The following is a 20290-nucleotide window of genomic DNA, read 5'->3' as shown; positions in this document are numbered from 1 at the left end:
GCTTTAAAACTTTAAACTCTTGTTCACCATCATAAGCTGACCCTGTACAGCAAGCAACATAACTCCATCCTGCTTTTTGCAATAATTATTGCCCCTTTTGGACTTAGAAAAATCATTTTCTTGGTTGAATATTATGTTTAAGTCAACTTTTCTCATAAACTATCAAAGCTATTGCTTTAAAACTTGCAACAGTTTTTCACCATCATAAGTGGACACTGTACATCAAGAAACATAACTCTATCCTGCTTTTTGCAAGAGTGATGGCCCTTTTTAGACTTAGAAAATCATGGGTAGGACAATATTTCTATTATAAAAAAAAAATCAGATGAGCGTCAGCACCCGCAAGGCGGTGCTCTTGTTTAAAAGTTGTTATTAATTATATCCAAAGTTCTTAATATTGTAATATTACCAGTCTGCTCAATACGTCCCGTCATTTTTGCATGACGTTACAAACGTCATTCAAACGTAACATGTACATAACTGTAATGAGCGTATTATAAATCTAGTATTTATTAAATTCTTGATATATACTTTTCAAATCATCATCACGCCTTAGAATTATGTTTTAGTTTTGAATATATATAACGAAATCGGAAATGTTTGCTTTTAGAGTAAGGTTATAACTGTTACAATGAAAGGTCCGGAAAACTACTCGGACTAACTAGATATTAATAGGATTAATTGCCCCTTTTGAGGCCTCATCTATATTTGTGTTATGAACGCAGCTGTTATACGAATTCTGCATGGTGTTAACGAAGAACCTAGCTTTTTTTCTGTGAAAATTTTATGTTTCTACTATATTTTGTTTGAAAGTTACTGGCAAAAAATAGCGATTTCGGTCCGGAAACTACTGGGAAACCAGTACATGTTGTAAGATATTTGAAGATTTCAACTTTTGCAAAAAGGAGATTATAGTGAGCTAGTAGGGTAGGTGGGTGATACAGGGTCCATCATCTGTCATCCTGCATCATCATTTATAGATCACAAAGTGCTAATGGTGAGATTGTTGGATCTTTGAATGTCTGTCTTCAGTATGTCCATTGTCTGTCGTCCGCTATTTATTTAAAGAATATCTCCAAAACGGCTTACTTAATAGGCAATTTCATGCAAACTTCACAGGAATGTTTGTTGGGTGGTCTTTTTTCAGATTCCTTCCAGTCTAGGTCACCAATGCAGACTACTGGGTTTCATGATAACCTAAAGAAAAAAATGTAAATACTACCTCCTGAGGAACTGGCGGCACAATTTTTAGCCCACCTGAGAACAGAGTGCTGATGGTATCCTTTTAAAACCATTGGATGACCATCATCTGTCTGTGTGTCCTCTGTTGTTGTCACAATTTCTTTAGATCACATCTACATAAAATCACTATGGCTATTTAGACCAAACTTCACAGAAATGTTCCTTTGGTGGTTTTCTTTCAGATTCCAGAACTCTGTGAGACTGCGAGCCTAGTCAAAAAATAACTTGAAAGAAGTGTTCCTTTGGTGATCCTCTACCAGATATCTTTAACTGATTTCTTTTTCTTTGAAAAACATGGCCTTGAGGGGACAGGCTAGTTTTCCCAACAAGGCTGTATTGGATTTTTTTTAGCTTGTTCGAATAGTCAGCTATTCTACTCACCCTGGCGTCACACCTTGGTTAAAGTTTTGCATGCGGGTACATGCAGTTATCATTTAAAGGCATATAGCTTTGAAACTGAATTTTTCTTTTCTTAGGCCAGTTACCAACCTCACTGGGTCAAGTTCCATAACTCTGACATTTATTTTGAGCAAATTATGCCCCCTTTTAGACTTTGAAAATCCTGGTTAAAGTTTTACATGCAAGTTACTATCTCCAAAACAAATGCAGATAATGAATTGAAACTTCACATGTGTCTTTGGGGTTATAAAACTAGCTGATAGCATCAAGTCCCATAACTGTGACCTGCATTTTGGCCAGATTATACCCCCTTTGGACTTAGAAAATCCTGGTTAAAGTTTTGCATGCAAGTACATACAGCTTTTACTTTAAGGCATATAGATTTGAGACTTATTTTTTTCTTTTTCTAGATCAATTACCAGCCTTACTGGATCAAGTCCCATAACTCTGACATGTATTTTGGGCAAATTATGTCCCCTTTGGACTTAGAAAATTCTGGTTAGAGTTTTGCGTGCAAGTTGCTATCTGCAGAACAAATGCAGATATTAAATTGGAACTTTACATGTGCCTTTGGGGTTATAAAACTAGTTGATTGCATCAAGTTCCATAACTCTGACATGCATTTTGGTCAAATTATGTCCTCTTTTGAACATAAAAGTTACTATCTCCAAAACTAATGCAGATACTGGATTGAAACTCCATAGATATTTTAAAATTTAGGGTAATATTCCTGCTTCTAGGACAACGATTCGAATAGTAGAGCACTGGCTGTCTTACGGACTGCTCTTGTTTGAAGATATCCTGAAACTGCCAGCTTGATTTCAAATGACCCTCTTAGGCTCTACCATTTTCTTTCAAGTCAGTCTGTTTTTTCTAATAGTATGGCCACCAGGGGGCAAGGCTTGTTTTACCTATATGCTATCATGGAAACTTGTAGTTTCCATGAAAACTGCTGGCCCAGTTTCAAACTATTCTACTGCAATGTGCCTTAAGTTACTCTATACCAAACTCCTTCAAATCATTGTGTTTTATTCAAAAACATGGCTGCCAGGGAGTGGGGCTAGTTTTCCCAATATGACAAGAGAGAAACTTTTAAATTTAATGTCACAGTATTGTTCCATGGTTGACCTATCAAATTCTCTCAAGCTATTCTTCTTTGTCAACAAATATGACCACCAAGGGACGTTGCTAGTTTCTCCATATGCCTGTATGGCAAGCTTTAAAATTCTACTCTTCTGAAATTGCCAGCCTGATTTGCAAATAATATTCAATCTGGTATTTTTAGAGACACAGAAAATCTCATGAAGATAGATGCAAGTACAGCTGTGATGTTTGTGGAGCAGAGTTTATAGGCAGAGATGTGTATTCCAGGCACCAAAAGCAGCATAAAAGTCAAGGTTTATCTAATACAGTCTCTTTCTTGTTACTCTTTATGTATGAAATGTGAAATCTAAAATAAATAATAAATTTGAGAAGTGTAATGGCCTGACATTGGTCATGATGACACCATCCATGGGCGGATCCAGCAGGGGAGTACAGGGGTTGGGGTCCGAACTCCCCTAGAATTTTCAAAGTTAATGATGAAAACTTTGAAAACTGCACTCAAACAGTACAAAAAATCATATTATAACGTACTGTGTACAATTGGAAACACTCATTACAAGACCTTTAACAACATACAGGAAAGCCCTTGGAAAAGATCCCTACCTTTTGAAACACAAATTTTTTTTAGACCAAACGGCCTTCATTTTGCAGAACACAAGTTACGGAGGGAAGTTTTCTTTTTCCATCACTTTCAAAAAGTCACTAAGCTGAATATTAGGCCATCTATGTAGATGTACAATGTATTTTATCCACAACATCTCCTTTGAAATTACTGGTATACTATGCCTTGAGATGTAGCTGATTATTTTGAAATGTCATTGACTGAATTATAATTACAGTTATTTCTAAATTGTTTGATTACAAATGAATAACATAATACTTCCTTGGTGTGCTTGATTAAATTAGTTATTTTGAGCTCCCAAGCTTTTGTGATCACCCTTTATCCATGGGCATCAACATTTTACTCAGACATCTTCTCTGAAACTACTGTGAAATCATTAATGTTCGTGGGGGACTAATTTTCATGGATTTTGTGGTTTAGTCAATCCACGAAATTTAATCCCAATAAACAAGTAAAATCCTTATTCATTTTGTGTCCAAAAGTTGAAATCCATGAACTCATATCCCCACGATATTGTTGTTTTGACCAAAACCACGAAATTTCCTGTCCACAAAATTAAATGATTTTACAGTACTAGTCGGAATTACACCAAGCTTGGTCTGTAGCATTATGGCAAAGTAATCTGTCAGATTTATTTAAATGGTTCCAGTTGACTGAATTTAGGGGCTGCTAGAGCTTAAAAGAGAAAACTCTTCAAACAACCACTGGATGGATCTTTACCAAACTTGGTCTGTAACATCCAAAGGTGGACTTTTCTCAAGTTGATTCAAATGGTTCCTCTTCATTGCTCTTTAGTTAAAATAAATAATGACTACAAGAGCTAAAAACTTTACTTTTTCTCAAGGCCCTCCTAACAGACCATCAGACCCTGGATATGACCATTCTCAAATATGTTTAAATGGTTCTGTTTGTGTGCAGTTAATGGTCACAAGCGTTAAATAGAGAAAAACCTTTTAAATTACATCTTCTATGGAATTGCTTGAAGAGTGTTAACCAAAAATTCATCTAAAGCATCCTTGTATGGGTAAGAGTTGCCCTTGTCTGTCTGTCAGTCCATTCTTCCATTGGTCATTCCGTCAAAATTTGTGTCACGCATATCTCAAGTGTTTGACCCAGACTCATCCAACCTTACAAGATTGTCATTCAGCATGTAAAGTTGTGTACCAAGTGTTTTAATTGGGATATCACAAAGGCAGACCAGAGATACAGCCCTAGACTTAGTCAAAAGTATGCATATAAAGGGCCTAAAAATCTGTTTGCTTGTATCTTCAAAAGTACTGTAGAAGCACATATATTCACTGGGTAAAAATTAAATGAATTTGAAATATTTAGTATGTTCACATGGTTTTGTATTCAGGAGATTGTAAAAAAGATGCTATCCTGTTTGTATTTGGCTGTGTCTGTAAATTTTACACATTGCAGTGTTACCTATAGACAGGTATGTTTTAAATGTGTACCATAAAGCTTGTTGGCTATGTTTTAACACCTTTAATTACCTGTAAATCTTGATGACCCTATACCTGCAACTAACAACTTTACATGCAATCTACAACCAGGGGCATAGAAGTCAATATTTGTTTAATCAAACAGACTGCTTACAAAAATATTGTCATATTGATTTTAAACTAAACAGTTACCGGGTATATGGTTTGTTAGTCCCCTACTTGTGGAACACTGGAGGGGACTATAGAAATGCCGTCTGTATGTCTTTCTATCATCTGAATTTGTGCCATGCATATCTCAAAAAGTATTTGACCCAGAGTCATCAAACCTCAAAGGATTGTTATTCAGCACTTGAAGTTGTGTACCTGATGTTTTAATTTGGATCTCACACGAGTATAAAAAGGGCTAAAAAGTTTCTGTCACATGTATCTCAAAAAGTATTTGACCCAGGATTATGAAACATTACAGGAATATTATTTAGCATGTGAAGTTATGCACTTAGGGTTTTGTTAGAGATATCGTTAAGTCAGAACAGAGTTTTGGCCCTTTACTTAGTCAAAAGTATTTATAAAAAGGCATACAAGTTATGTAGCACATACCTCAAATAAGTATTTGACGAAGGGTCATGAAACTTCGCAGGAATATTATTCAACTTGTGAAGTTGTACACCTGGAATTTTGTTCCGGATTTTTGTCAGCCAGATGTGCCTCATGTCCCTTGATGGTAAAAAATGTACAAAAAAGGACATACAAAATGGTGTGGCAGGTGTCTCAAAAAGTATTTGACTTAGAGTTATTAAACATTAGGGGATTGTTAAATAACACGTTAATAGTGAAAATTTACATAAATTGGTCAAAAGTTTGTGTTTGCATATGTACATATATCTTGAAAATATCTCTCCTACAGTCACGAAGCCATGTAGGAATAGTATCCAGCATGTGAATTTGTGCACATGAGTTGTTTTTTTTTTATCTCACTTTGCAAGACAAGAGTTATGGCCCTTGAAGAAGTCAAAAAACATACATTTATATGTTTGTGTCCCATATATATCAAAATGTACTGGATTAGAGTCATTAAACGTTAGAGGATTAATATATAGCATGTGAAGTCGTGCACCTGTGTTCTCTTTGGAATTTCACTCAGCTAGGCCAGAGTCATGGGGCTTATCTTAGTAAAAATACACATAAACTGCTTAAAAGTTTGTGTTGCATATGTCTTAAAAATATTCCACCTAGAGTCATGAAACCATGTGCAGAGAAAGGAGGGGGTCACCTGTTCCTATAAACAGAAATCTATAGCAAGTTTAGTTTAAAGCCTGTAATTTACAAAAGTCTTTTTAGCTCTCCTGATTATTGCTCTGTATGGGCTATTAATATAGTTTATAGCACAACATCTTTCATCCATTGTTGTGCCTCAACATTACTTTTTAGCTGGACTATTCATAGAATAGTAGAGCTATTGGACTCGCCCATGCGTCGGCGTCCGCGTCCGCTTCCGCGTCCCGATTTGGTTAAGTTTTTGTATGTAAGCTGGTATCTCAGCAACCACTTGTGGGAATGGATTGAAACTTCACACACTTATTCACTGTGATAAACTGACTTACATTGCACAGGTTCCATAACTCTATTTTGCTTTTTTACAAAATTATGCCCCTTTTTAGCTCACCTGTCACAAAGTGACAAGGTGAGCTTTTGTGATCGCGCGGCGTCCGTCGTCCGTGCGTGCGTGCGTCCGTCCGTAAACTTTTGCTTGTGACCACTCTAGAGGTCACATTTTTCATGGGATCTTTATGAAAATTGGTCAGAATGTTCACCTTGATGATATCTAGGTCAAGTTCGAAACTGGGTCACGTGCCGTCAAAAACTAGGTCAGTAGGTCTAAAAATAGAAAAACCTTGTGACCTCTCTAGAGGCCATATATTTCACAAGATCTTCATGAAAATTGGTCAGAATGTTCACCTTGATGATATCTAGGTCAAGTTCGAAACTGGGTCACGTGGGGTCAAAAACTAGGTCAGTAGGTCTAAAAATAGAAAAACCTTGTGACCTCTCTAGAGGCCATATTTTTCATGAGATCTTCATGAATATTGGTCAGAATGTTCACCTTGATGATATCTAGGTCAAGTTCGAAACTGGGTCACGTGGGGTCAAAAACTAGGTCATTAGGTCGAAAAATAGAAAAACCTTGTGACCTTTCTAGAGGCCATATTTTTCACGAGATCTTCATGAAAATTGGTGAGAATGTTCACCTTGATGATATCTAGGTCAAGTTCGAAACTGGGTCACGTGGGGGTAAAAACTAGGTCAGTAGATCTAAAAATAGAAAAACCTTGTGACCTCTCTAGAGGCCATATTTTTCATGAGATCTTCATGAATATTGGTCAGAATGTTCACCTTGATGATATCTAGGTCAAGTTCGATACTGGGTCATGTGGGATCAAAAACTAGGTCAGTAGGTCTAAAAATAGAAAAACCTTGTGACCTCTCTAGAGGCCATATTTCTCAATGGATCTTCATGAAAATTGGTCAGAATGTTTACCTTGATGATATCTAGATCAAGTTCGAAACTGGGTCACATGGGGTTAAAAACTAGGTCAGTAGATCTAAAAATAGAAAAACCTTGTGACCTCTCTAGAGGCCATATTTTTCATGAGATCTTCATGAATATTGGTCAGAAGGTTCATCTTGATGATATCTAGGTCAGGTTCGAAACTGGGTCACGTGGGGTCAAAAACTAGGTCAGTAGGTCTAAAAATAGAAAAACCTTGTGACCACTCTAGAGGCCATATTTTTCATGAGATCTTCATGAAAATTGGTGAGACTGTTCAGTTTGATGATATCTAGGTCAGGTTCGTAACTGGGTCATGTGCCGTCAAAAACTAGGTCAGTAGGTCGAAAAATAGAAAAACCTTGTGACCTTTCTAGAGGCCATATTTTTCACGAGATCTTCATGAAAATTGGTGAGAATGTTCACCTTGATGATATCTAGGTCAAGTTTAAAAATGGGTCACGTGCCTTCAAAAACTAGGTCATTAGGTCAAATAATAGAAAAACCTTGTGACCTCTCTAGAGGCCATATTTTTCAATGGATCTTCATGAAAATTGGTCAGAATTTTTTATCTTGATGATATCTAGGTCACATGTGCTGAAAAACTAGGTTACTTTGTCAAATAATAGAAATAACGACGTCATACTCAGTTCAACACTGGGTCATGTGGGGATAGGTGAGCGATTCAGGACCATCATGGTCCTCTTGTTTGACTTAGAAATTTTTGGTTAAGGTTTTGTATGTAAGCTGGTATCTCAGTAACCACTTGTGGGAATGGATTGAAACTTCACACACTTATTCACTGTGATAAACTGTCTTACATTGCACAGGTTCCATAACTCTATTTTGCTTTTTTACAAAATTATGCCCCTTTTTCGACTTAGAATTTTTTGGTTAAGGTTTTGTATGTAAGCTGGTATCTCAGTACTCACTAATTGGAATGGATTGAAACTTCACACACTTGTTCACTGTCATGATCTGACATACAGTGCAAAGGGTCAATAACTCATCTTTGCAATTTACAAAAGTATGCCCCTTTTTAAACTTAGGAGTTTTGGGTTAAATTCTTATATATAAGCTGGTATCTCAGTACCCACTAATGGGAATGGATTGAAACTTCACACACTTGTCCACTGTCATGAGCTGATAAAAAAAAGGCCTCCGTGGCCTCGTGCTGACTTCAAATTACTTGCCCCTCACCGATGTGGGTTCAAGCCTCACTAGGGGCATTGAATTATTGATGTGAAGAAGCCATTCAGCTGGCATACGGAAGGCTGGTGGTTCTGCCCAGGTGCCCGCCCGTGATGAATAATGCATGGAGGAGCACCTGGGGGTCTTCCTCCACCATCAAAACCCGGGGTCTTCCTCCACCATCAAAGCTGGAAAGTCACCATTTGACCTTTAATTGTGTTGGTGCAACGTTAAACCCAACCAAAAAAGAAAAGAAAAAACCTTTCCAGCAGCTTCTTGTGATGAAACTTGGCCAGTAGTATCCTTGCATGGAACTCTCTAAATCTTGCAGTAGTATCCTTGCATGGAACTCTCTAAATCTTGCAGTAGTATCCTTGCATGGAACTCTCTAAATCTTGCAGTAGTATCCTTGCATGGAACTCTCTAAATCTTGCAGCACCTGGGGGTCTTCCTCCACCATCAAAACCCGGGGTCTTCCTCCACCATCAAAGCTGGAAAGTCACCATTTGACCTTTAATTGTGTTGGTGCAACGTTAAACCCAACCAAAAAAGAAAAGAAAAAACCTTTCCAGCAGCTTCTTGTGATGAAACTTGGCCAGTAGTATCCTTGCATGGAACTCTCTAAATCTTGCAGTAGTATCCTTGCATGGAACTCTCTAAATCTTGCAGTAGTATCCTTGCATGGAACTCTCTAAATCTTGTTCTAAGTTTACTTCACCTCTTTTTGGGACAGTAAAGCTAAAACAGTAAAAAAAAACTTCAAAGAACTTCTTTTCATGAACCACTTAATGGATCTTCACCAAACCTTGTAGCATCCTCTCAAAATTATTCAGATGCTTCTGCTGGCACCTTTAGATGTCACCAGAGTGAAAAATAGAAGAATGTTTTTAACAGTTGTTTTTCCGTGGACCAGTTAATGGGTTTTGCTTATCTTTGTAAAAAGTATCTTTTTGAAAATTCCCAGGGTCCTGTCTGTCATATTTCAGGATGAATATTTTTCACACTAAACAAAATTTGCATTGAATGATGCAATGTACCATGACATGTATGTAAGTTCAGAAGGTCAAGATTAAGTGGGCTCATGGCTTTCTCGTTCTATATTTTTAGAAAAGGAGCCAGTCCAGAAGAGAAAAGGAAATGAGAAGAAAAGGCCAGTTGTTGTTTGCAAGTTGTGTGGGCAAATATTCAGCGGTATGGACAGTTTCCGTGTCCATAAGAATAAACATTTGGGAAAAAGATATTACTGCACCAGGTAAGAACGGAATAGACTTACAGTACATGTAAGGAGTGCTGTGCTAGAACTTATGAATTAGTGGGCTGGTGGTCTAACGGTAACACGCTTGACTGTCAAGTGAATCAATCCAGAGGTCCAGGGTTCGAATCCCGTTCCTGGCACTGGTAATTTCTGAGATGCTCTTGAGTGTCTCCCACCTAACTAAGAGGCCTGTACTGGTTCTTCGCTTGTATCAGTGCTATACACCGGGCATGTTAAAGAACCAGACTGTCTATTCACAAAGAGCTGATTTAAGTTAGCTGGACAGGCCTGTAACTAAAAAAGGATTTCTCTCTATCTGTTCTGGGGGCTTTATCTCACTCTGTCCCTCTGGTCAGACGGCTCTGTGTCAGTGCTAATACAGGATGAATTTCTCGTCCTGTGTGGCCGCGTTTGCTATATGTAAAGCGCCTTGAACATGTTTATCATGAAAAGGGTGCTGTAGAAATCTGGTATAATAATAATGATAATAGTAAATTCAAACCTCTCTTATTTGCATCTTTGTTTATAAATATTTTACTTTTAGTGACATGTTTGTAAAATTTGATATATACACAATGAACAGGTATTTTCATGATTAAACAGTTGCATTGTCTGGTTGGGATAGCAATTGTAAGTTGTATAATTACATGTACATGAATTAAAATATTCCAGTATTATTGTGTATGCTTTGTAGATGTGCGAAGTCATTTACTACAAGAGATCAGCTAAAGCTTCATGAGAGGGACCATGATAATGTGAGAAGCTTCCAATGTCCACATTGTAGTGCACAGTTCAAGAGAAAGTCAAATCTTAACAGACATATTCAGCAGCATGAAGGTAGCCATTGTTTTGTAAATTTTAATTGTTGAGAGATTACTACTGTCAGATTCCATTCACAAGAAATGCACTTACTCGACAAGCCATGCTTACCTGAAATAAATGTGAAGTCCCCCTCATTTTTAGCTTGACTATACAAAGTATAAGGAGAGCTATCCTACTCTCCCCAGCATCGGCGTCGGCGTCTTTCCGCGTCCCCACCTTGGTTAAAGTTTTGGTGCACTTTCTCTTTTTTCAACTTATCTCTGTAACTACTTGATGGATTTGATTCAAACTTGAAAAACTTATTTCTCATCATCATCCACATCATCTGACATAAGGGTCATAACTCTGGCACCAATATTTCATGAATTATCCCCCCTTTTCACTTAGATTTTCAGGTTAAAGTTTTGATGCACTTTCACTCTATCTCTGTTATTACTGAATGGATTTGATTCAAACTTAAAACAGTTGTTCAACATCATCACCCACATCATATGACACAAGGTGCATAACTCTGACACCATTTTTTCATGAATTTTTCCCTCTTTTTACTTAGAATTTCAGGTTAAAGTTTTGGTGCACTTTCACTCTACCTCTGTTATTACTGAATGGATTTGATTCAAACTTAAAATAGTTGTTCAGCATCATCACCCACATCATATGACACAAGATGCATAACTCTAGCACAATTTTTCATGAATTATTCCCCTTTTTACTTAGAATTTCAGGTTAAAGTTTTATGCACTTTCACCCTATCTCTGTTATTACTGAATGGATCTGATTCAAACTTAAACAGTTGTTCAACATCATTACCCTTATCATATGACACAAGGTGCATAACTCTGGGACCAATTCTTCATGAATTATTTCCCCTTTTTACTTAGAATTTTAGGTTAAAGTTTTGATGCACTTTCACTCTGTCTCTGTTATTACTGAATGGATTTGATTCAAACTTAAAATATTTGTTCAACATCATCACCCACACCATATGATGCAAGGTGCATAACTCTGGCACCAATTTTTCATTAATTATTCCCCCTTTTTACTTAGAATTTTAGGTTAAAGTTTTGATGCACTTTCACTCTGTCTCTGTTATTACTGAATGGATTTGATTTAAACTTAAAATAGTTGTTCAACATCATCACCTACACTATATGACACAAGCTGCATAACTCTGGCACCAGTATTTAATGAATATGCCCCTTTTTGCTTAGGATATACTTATATAGTGTTTTGATACATTTTATCTTTACCTCTCTTATTACTTTAAGTTGATATTGTTGACATAGACTCAGGCTACTGTGTAATATCTTCATCCACAATTGGAGTCATTAAACACTCCAGTGACAGCTTTAGTTTTCCTCAGATGTGCCCAGTTTCACTATCCAGCATCGAAATAGTCGAGCGCGCTGTCTCCTGTGACAGCTCTTGTTTAATCCTCGGCCACAAGTGTTGGTGGTCGGGGGGGGGGGTATAGGAATGGTCTCTGTCCATCCTTCTGTAACATATTGTGTCTGCTCTGTATCTCCTAAACCCCTTGAATTTTCATGAAACTTGGGTCAAATGATCACCTCATCAAAACAATGTGCAGAACCCATGAGTCAGCCATGTCGGCTCAAGGTCAAGGTCACAACTCCAGGTCAAAGGTTTGAGTCTTCCATTTCATGCCTGCCCCGTATCTCCTAAACCTTTTGAAGGATAATCATGAACTTTGGGTCATTATGAAGATGATGTGCAGAACCCATGAGTCAGCCAATGTCGGCTCAAGGTCAAGGTCACGACTCAAGGTCAAAGGTTTGAGCTTTCCATTTCATGTCTGCTATGTATCTCCTAAACCCCTTGAAGAATAATCATGAACTTTGGGTGAAATGATTACCTCATCAAGACGATGTGCAGAGCCCATGAGTCAGCCATGTTGGCACAAGGTCAAAGGTTTGAGCCTGCGATTTCTTGTCCGCTCTGTATCTCCTAAACCTTTTGAAGGATAATCATGAAACTTGGGTCAAATGATCACCTAATCAAGATAATATGCAGAACTCATGAGTCAGCCATGTCGGCTCAAGGTCAAGGTCACAGCTCAAGGTAAAACTTTTGAACCTTCCATTTTGTTTCCGCTCTGTATCTCCTAAACCCCTTGAAGGATAATCATGAAACTTGGGTCAAATGATCACTTCATCAAGATGATGTGCAGAATTTATGAGTCAGCCATGTCATCTCAAGGTCAAGGTCACAACTCAAGGTCAAAGGTTTTAGCCTTCCGTTTTGTGTCCGCTCTGTATCTCTAAACCCCTTGAAGGATAATCATGAAACTTGGATCAAATGATAACCTTATTAAGACAATATGCAGGACCTATGAGTCAGCCATGTGGCTGAAGGTCAAGGCCACAACTCAAGGTCAAAGGTTTGAGCCACTATCCATGACAATGGCAGGGGGTAAAGCTGTCTTTCAGACTGCCTTGTTACTTATATCTTCAATGTAAATAAAATTAACACTCTATAGAGATAACAGTTTAAGTTTGAAATTTATGAGAATTGGTCAGAATGTTTGTCTTAATGACCTCTAGGTCAAGTTCGAATATGGGTCATGTGGGGTAAAAAACTAGATCAACCTGGTCCCGGTCAAATCAGTAGATAAGCTTGTGAACACTAGAGGTCACATTTATGACCCTATCTTCATGAAACATGGTCAGAATGTTTATTTTGGTGATCTTTAGGCCAGGTTTGAATTAGGTGTTAAGGGATCAAAAACTAGGTCACTAGACCAGATCAAAAGAAAATCTTGTTAACACTCAAGAGACCACATCTTAAGTTTGAAACTCATGAGAATTGGTCAGAATGTTTGTAGTGATGACCTCTAGGCCAAGTTATAATCTGGGTTATGTTGGATCAAAAACTAGGTCTCTCAATCAAAAAATTAAAGAAAAACCTTGTGTAAGCAATAGCGGCTGCATTTTCACTGGATCTTAATGAAATTTGATCAGAATGCATCAAGGTATAAAAAGTCCATGCCCAATGTATCTCAAAATGTACTTGACCTAGATTCTTAAAACATTAGAGGATTGTGTAGCATCTGAAGTTGTGCACATTGTGTTTTTAGCTCACCTGAGCACAAAGTGCTCAGGGTGAGGTATTGTGATCACTCACCGTCCGGCGTCCGTCTGTCTGTCCGTCGTCCGTCCGTCCGTCCACACTTTCCTTTAAACAACATCTCCTCCTAAACCAACAGGCCAATTTTGATGAAACTTCATGGCAACCAAAAGTAAAAACTTTAAAAATCTTCTTCTCAAAAACCAGAAGCCCTAGAGCTTAGATATTTGGTGTGAAGCATTGCCTAGTGGACCTCTACCAAGTTTGTTCAAATCATGACCCCAGGGTCAAAATTGACCCCGCCCCGGGGGTCACTTGATTTTACATAGGAAAATCTTAAAAAATCTTCTTCTCAAAAACCAGAAGCCCTAGAGCTTAGATATTTGACTTGTAGCATTGCCTAGTGGACCTCTACTAAAATTGTTCAAATCATGACCCCAGGGTCAAAATTGACCTCGCCCCAGGGGTCACTTGATTTTACATACGAAAATCTTCAAAAAATTTCTAAAAATAAACCAGAAGGCTTAGAGCTTAGATATTTGACATGTGCCATTGCCTAGTGGACCTCTACAAAATTTGTTCAAATCATGACCCCCGGGTCAAAATTGACCCCACCCCAGGGGTCACTTGATTTTACATAGGAAAGTCTTCAAAAATTTTCTAAAAATAAACCAGAAGGCCTAGGTCTTAGATATTTGACATGTAGCATTGCCTAGTAGACTTCTACAAAATTTATTCAAATCATGACCCCCGGGGTCAAATTGACCCCGCCCCATGGGATTACTTGATTGTACATAGAAAAATCTTCAAAATAAACCAGAAGGCCTAGAGCTTAGATATTTCATACGTAGCATTGCCTAGTGGACCTCTACAAAATTTGTTCAAATCATGACCCCCGGGGTTAAAATTGACCCCACCCCAGGGGTCACTTGATTTTACATAGGAAAATCTTCAAAAAATTTCTAAAAATAAACCAGAAGGCTTAGATCTTAGATATTTGACATGTAGCATTGCCTAGTAGACTTCTACAAAATTTGTTCAAATCATTACCTCCGGGGTCAAATTGACCCCACCCCATGGGGTTATTTGTTTAGCTTTAGCAAAGAATTTTTTTCAAGAAAGCAGTTAAACTCAGGTGAGCGATATAGGGCCATCATGGCCCTCTTGTTAGCTCACCTGTCACATAGTGACAAGGTGAACTTTTGTAATCACCTTTCGTCCGTCGTCCGTCAACAATTTCTTGTCAGCACGATAGTGGTTTCATTTATGATTTTATTTGCTCGACTATTCATAGAATAGTAGAGCTATTGGACTCGCCCATGCATCGGCGTCCGCATCCGTGTCCGCATCCCGATTTGGTTAAGTTTTTGTATGTAAGCTGGTATCTCAGCAACCACTTGTGGGAATGGATTGAAACTTCACACACTTATTCACTGTGATAAACTGACTTACATTGCACAGGTTCCATAACTCTGTTTTGCTTTTTTACAAAATTATGCCCCTTTTTTGACTTAAAAATTTTTGGTTAAGGTTTTGTATGTAAGCTGGTATCTCAGTAACCACTTGTGGGAATGGATTGAAACTTCACACACTTATTTACTGTGATAAACTGACTTACATTGCACAGGTTCCATAACTCTATTTAGCTTTTTTACAAAATTATGCCCCTTTTTCGACTTAGAATTTTTTTGGTTAAGGTTTTGTATGTAAGCTGGTATCTCAGTACTCACTAATGGGAATGGATTGAAACTTCACACACTTGTTCACTGTCATGATCTGACATGCACAAAGCAGGTCCCATAACTTTATTTTGCTTTTTTACAAAATTATGCCCCTTTTTCAGCATAGAAATTTTTGGTTAAGTTTTTTGTATGTAAGCTGGTATCTCAGTATCCACTAATGGGAAAGGATTGAAACTTCACACGCTAGTTCACTGTCATGATATGACATGCAGTGCAAAGGGTCAATAACTCAACTTTGCATTTTACAAAATTATGCCCCTTTTTGAACTTAGGAGTTTTTGGGTTAAATTCTTATATGTAAGCTGGTATCTCAGTACCCACTAATGGGAATGGATTGAAACTTCATACACTTGTCCACTGTCATGAGCTGATAAGCACTATGCAGGTTCCATAACCCTATTTCACTTTTTTACTAAATTATGCCCCTTTTTCGACTTTCTTATTCATTCAAGCGACAAGGCTGTTAAATAGTCGAGCGTTGCTGTCCTCCGACAGCTCTTGTTTTAACCAAACTTGCACACAACTTGTATCACCATAAGATCTCGGTTCCTTTCTTGAACTGGCCAGATCCCATTATGGGTTCCAGAGTAATGGCCCCTGAAAGGGCCAAAATCAGCTATTTTGGCCTTGTCTGCACAATAGCAGCTTTATTATGTCTCCCCCAGGAGACATATTGTTTTTGCCCTGTCCGTCCGTCCGTCTGTCCGTCACACTTCATTTCCGAGCAATAACTGGAGAATCATTTGACCTAGAACCTTCAAACTTCATAGGGTTGTAGGGCTGCTGTAGTAGACGACCCCTATTGTTTTTGGGGTCACTCCGTCAAAGGTCAAGGTCACAGGGGCCTGAAAATTGAAAACCATTTCCGATCAATAACTAGAGAACCACTTGACCCAGAATGTTGAAACTTTATAGGGTGATTGGCCATGAAGAGTAGATGACCCCTATTGATTTTGGGGTCACTTCGTCAAAGGTCAAGGTCACAGGGGCCTGAACATTGAAAACCATTTTCGATCAATAACTAGAGAACCACTTGACCCGGAATGTTGAAACTTCACAGGATGATTGGTCATGAAGAGTAGATGACCCCTATTGATTTTGGGGTCACTCCGTCAAAGGTCAAGGTCACAGGGGCCTGAACATTGAAAACCATTTCCAATCAATAACTAGAGAACCACTTGACCCAGAATGTTGAAACTTCATAGGATGATTGATCATGAAGAGTAGATGACCCCTATTGATTTTGGGGTCACTCCATCAAAGGTCAAGGTCACAGAGGCCTCTTGAACATGTGTAACCATTGTCCGGTTCAGTAACGATTGAGATAACCATCGTGACTGAAGAATGATGAAACTTCATAAGATGATTGGTCATGCAGAGTAGATGACCCCTAACGATTTTAGGGTGACTCTGTTAAAGGTCAAGGCCACAGGGGCCTGAACATGGAAAACCATTTCCAATCAATAACTTGAGAACCTCTTGACCCAGAATGTTGAAACTTCATAGGGTGATTGTTCATGCAGAGTAAATGACCCTTAATGTTTTTGGGGTCACTTCGTTAAAGGTCAAGGTCACAGAGGCCTGAACATTGATAACCAGTTCATATCAATAACTTGAGAACCACTTGACCCAGAATGTTGAAACTTCATAGGATGATTGATCATGCAGAGTAGATGACCCCTATTGATTTTGGGGTCAGTCTATTAAAGGTCAAGGTCACAGTGGCCTGTTCATGTAAAATCATTTTTTGGAAATAACTTGAGAACCACTTGACCTACAATGTTGAAACTTAATAGGATGATTGGACATGCAGAGTAGATGACCCCTACTTATTTTGAGGTCACTTGATCAAAGGTCAAGGTCACAGGAGCCTGAACAGTGACTTGAGAACCACTAGGTCAAGAGTGTTGAAATTTAGCGGGATGACTGGAAATGCCAAGTAGATGATCCCTATTGCAGCCAACCATCAGTGTCTCTTTGACTTTCGCTCCTGACCCCTACTAACTTCTTGTCTATAGGACTTTGCATTGGGGGAGACATGCGCTTTTTTACAAAAGCATTTTCTAGTTTATAATTTGATTTTTACCAAACTTGCACACAACTTGTATCACCATAAAATCTTGGTTCCTTTCTAGAACTGGCCAGATTCCATTATGGGTTCCAGAGTTATGGCCCCTGAAAGGACCAGAATTAGCTATTTTGACCTTGTCTGCACAATAGCAGCTTCATTTATGATTTTATTTTAACCAGTCTTGCACACAACTTGTATCACTATAAGATCTTGGTTCCTTTCTTGAACTGGCTAGATTCCATTATAGGTTCCAGAGTGATGGCCCCTGAAAGGGCCAGAATTAGCTATTTTGACCTTGTCTGCACAATAGCAGCTTCATTTATGATTTGAATTTTATCAAACTTACACAAAACTTGTGTTGCCATAAGATTTAGTTTCTTTGTTGAACCGGCCAGATTCCTTAATGAGTTCCAGAGTTATGGCCCCTGAAAGGGCCAAAATTAGCTATTTTGACCTTGTCTGCACAATAGCAGCTTCATTTATGATTTTATTTTTATCAAACTTGCACAAAACTTGTATCACCACAAGATCTTGGTTCCTTTTTTTGAACTGGCGAAATTCCATCATGGGTTCCAGAGTTATGGCCCCTTTAATGTCCAAAATTGGCTATTTTGGCTTTCGCAGCCATATAGAGACTTCATTTATGGTTTGATTTGATACAAACTTCCAAAATATCTTCAACAACAATAAATTTTGGATTCCATGACAAATCAGATCCAATCGTAGGTTCCAGAGTTATTTTATATCTTATTACCTCCCCTTATTGTAATCAAAATGGATTTATATCTGTAAGTACTTATAGGACTTATTTGAAATTTAATTATTGTCATTAGTTGGACTGAGCCAATCAGGGTAGATAACTATGGACTGATTTTATGTCAAATTACCTCCCTTTGTTTCAAATTAAAATGGGTATATCTCCGTAACTAATGAAGATACTGATCTGAAATTTCATTTATGTCAACAGATTTATTTGGCAGATCCTTTTTTGTTCACTTTCAATAATTTTCTTTTTAATTACTTCCCTTTTACGTTACTATAAATAGCTTATTTAGTAACTTTTTTAGCTAACCTGTCACAAAGTGACAAGGTGAGCTTTTGTGATCGCGCGGTGTCCGTCGTCCGTCGTCCGTCCGTCAGTCCGTGCGTGCGTGCGTCCGTGCGTCCGTAAACTTTTGCTTGTGACCACTCTAGAGGTCACATTTTTCATGGGAACTTTATGAAAGTTGGTCAGAATGTTCATCTTGATGATTTCTAGGTCAAGTTCGAAACTGGGTCACGTGCCTTCAAAAACTAGGTCAGTAGGTCTAAAAATAGAAAAAACCTTGTGACCTCTCTAGAGGCCATATATTTCACAAGATCTTCATGAAAATTGGTCAGAATGTTCACCTTGATGATATCTAGGTCAATTTCGAAACTGGGTCACATGCCATCAAAAACTAGGTCAGTAGGTCTAAAAATAGAAAAACCTTGTGACCTCTCTAGAAGCCATATATTTCACAAGATCTTCATGAAAATTGGTCAGAATGTTCACCTTGATGATATCTAGGTCAAGTTTGAAACTGGGTCACGTGCCTTCAAAAACTAGGTCAATAGGTCAAATAATAGAAAAACTTTGTGACCTCTCTAAAGGCCATATTTTTCATGGTATCTGTATGAAAATTGGTCTGAACGTTCATCTTGATGATATCTAGGTCAAATTCGAAACTGGGTCGTATGCGGTCAAAAACTAGGTCAGTAGGTCTAAAAATAGAAAAACCTTGTGACCTCTCTAGAGGCCATATATTTCATGAGATCTTCATGAAAATTGGTCAGAATGTTCATCTTGATGATATCTAGGTCAAGTTCGAAAGTGGATCAAGTGCCATCAAAAACTAGGTCAGTAGGTCAAATAATAGAAAAACCTTGTGACCTCTCTAGAGGCCATATTTTTCATGGGATCTGTATGAAAGTTGGTCTGAATGTTCATCTTGATGATATCTAGGTCAAGTTCGAAAGTGGGTCACGTGCCTTCAAAAACTAGGTCAGTAGGTCAAATAATAGAAAAACCTTGTGATCTCTCTAAAGGCCATATTTTTTATGGGATCTGTATGAAAATTGGTCTGAATGTTCATCTTGATGATATCTAGGTCAAGTTCTAAACAGTTTCATGTGCGATCAAAAACTAGGTCAGTAGGTCTAAAAATAGAAAAACCTTGTGACTTCTCTAGAGGCCATACTTGTTAATGGATCTCCATAAAAATTGGTCAGAATGTTCACCTTGATGATATCAAGGTCAAGTTTGAAACTGGGTCACGTGCCATAAAAAACTAGGTCAGTAGGTCAAATAATAAAAAAACCTTGTGACCTCTCTAGAGGCCACACTTTTCATGGGATCTGTATGAAAGTTGGTCTGAATGTTCATCTTGATGATATCTAGGTCAAGTTTGAAACTGGGTCAACTGCGGTCAAAAACTAGGTCAGGTCTAAAATTATTAAAATCTTTTGACCTCTCTAGAGGCTATATTTTTCAACGGATAATCATGAAAATTGGTCAGAATGTTCACCTTGATGATATCTAGGTCAATTTCGAAACTGGGTCACATGCGGTCAAAAACTAGGCCAGTAGGTATAAAAATATAAAAACCCTGTGACCTCTCTAGAGGCCATATTTTTCATGAGATCTTCATGAAGATTAGTGAGAATGTACACCTTGATGATATGTAGGTAAAGTTTAAAACAGGGTCACGTACCTTCGAAAACTAGGTCAATAGGTCAAATAATAGAAA

General features: G+C 38.0%; 1 protein-coding gene across 2 annotated transcripts in view; it reads left to right on the top strand.

Annotated features, from left to right (window-relative positions):
- The window catches only part of LOC128550456 (uncharacterized), a 53508-nt gene that overhangs the window by 20358 nt on the left and 12860 nt on the right, over positions 1-20290 (top strand). For both annotated transcript variants that reach the window (XM_053529540.1, XM_053529541.1), the window contains exons 4-6: positions 2927-3038; positions 9656-9800; positions 10498-10640. In XM_053529540.1, coding sequence (XP_053385515.1) covers positions 2927-3038; positions 9656-9800; positions 10498-10640 — 400 coding nt within the window. The remainder of the gene's footprint in view (positions 1-2926; positions 3039-9655; positions 9801-10497; positions 10641-20290) is intronic.

This window comes from Mercenaria mercenaria, chromosome 18 (assembly GCF_021730395.1).
Source record: "Mercenaria mercenaria strain notata chromosome 18, MADL_Memer_1, whole genome shotgun sequence".
Lineage (NCBI taxonomy): Eukaryota > Metazoa > Mollusca > Bivalvia > Venerida > Veneridae > Mercenaria > Mercenaria mercenaria.
Note: the sequence above shows the minus strand (reverse complement) of the source record. Positions and strands in the feature narration are given on the sequence as shown.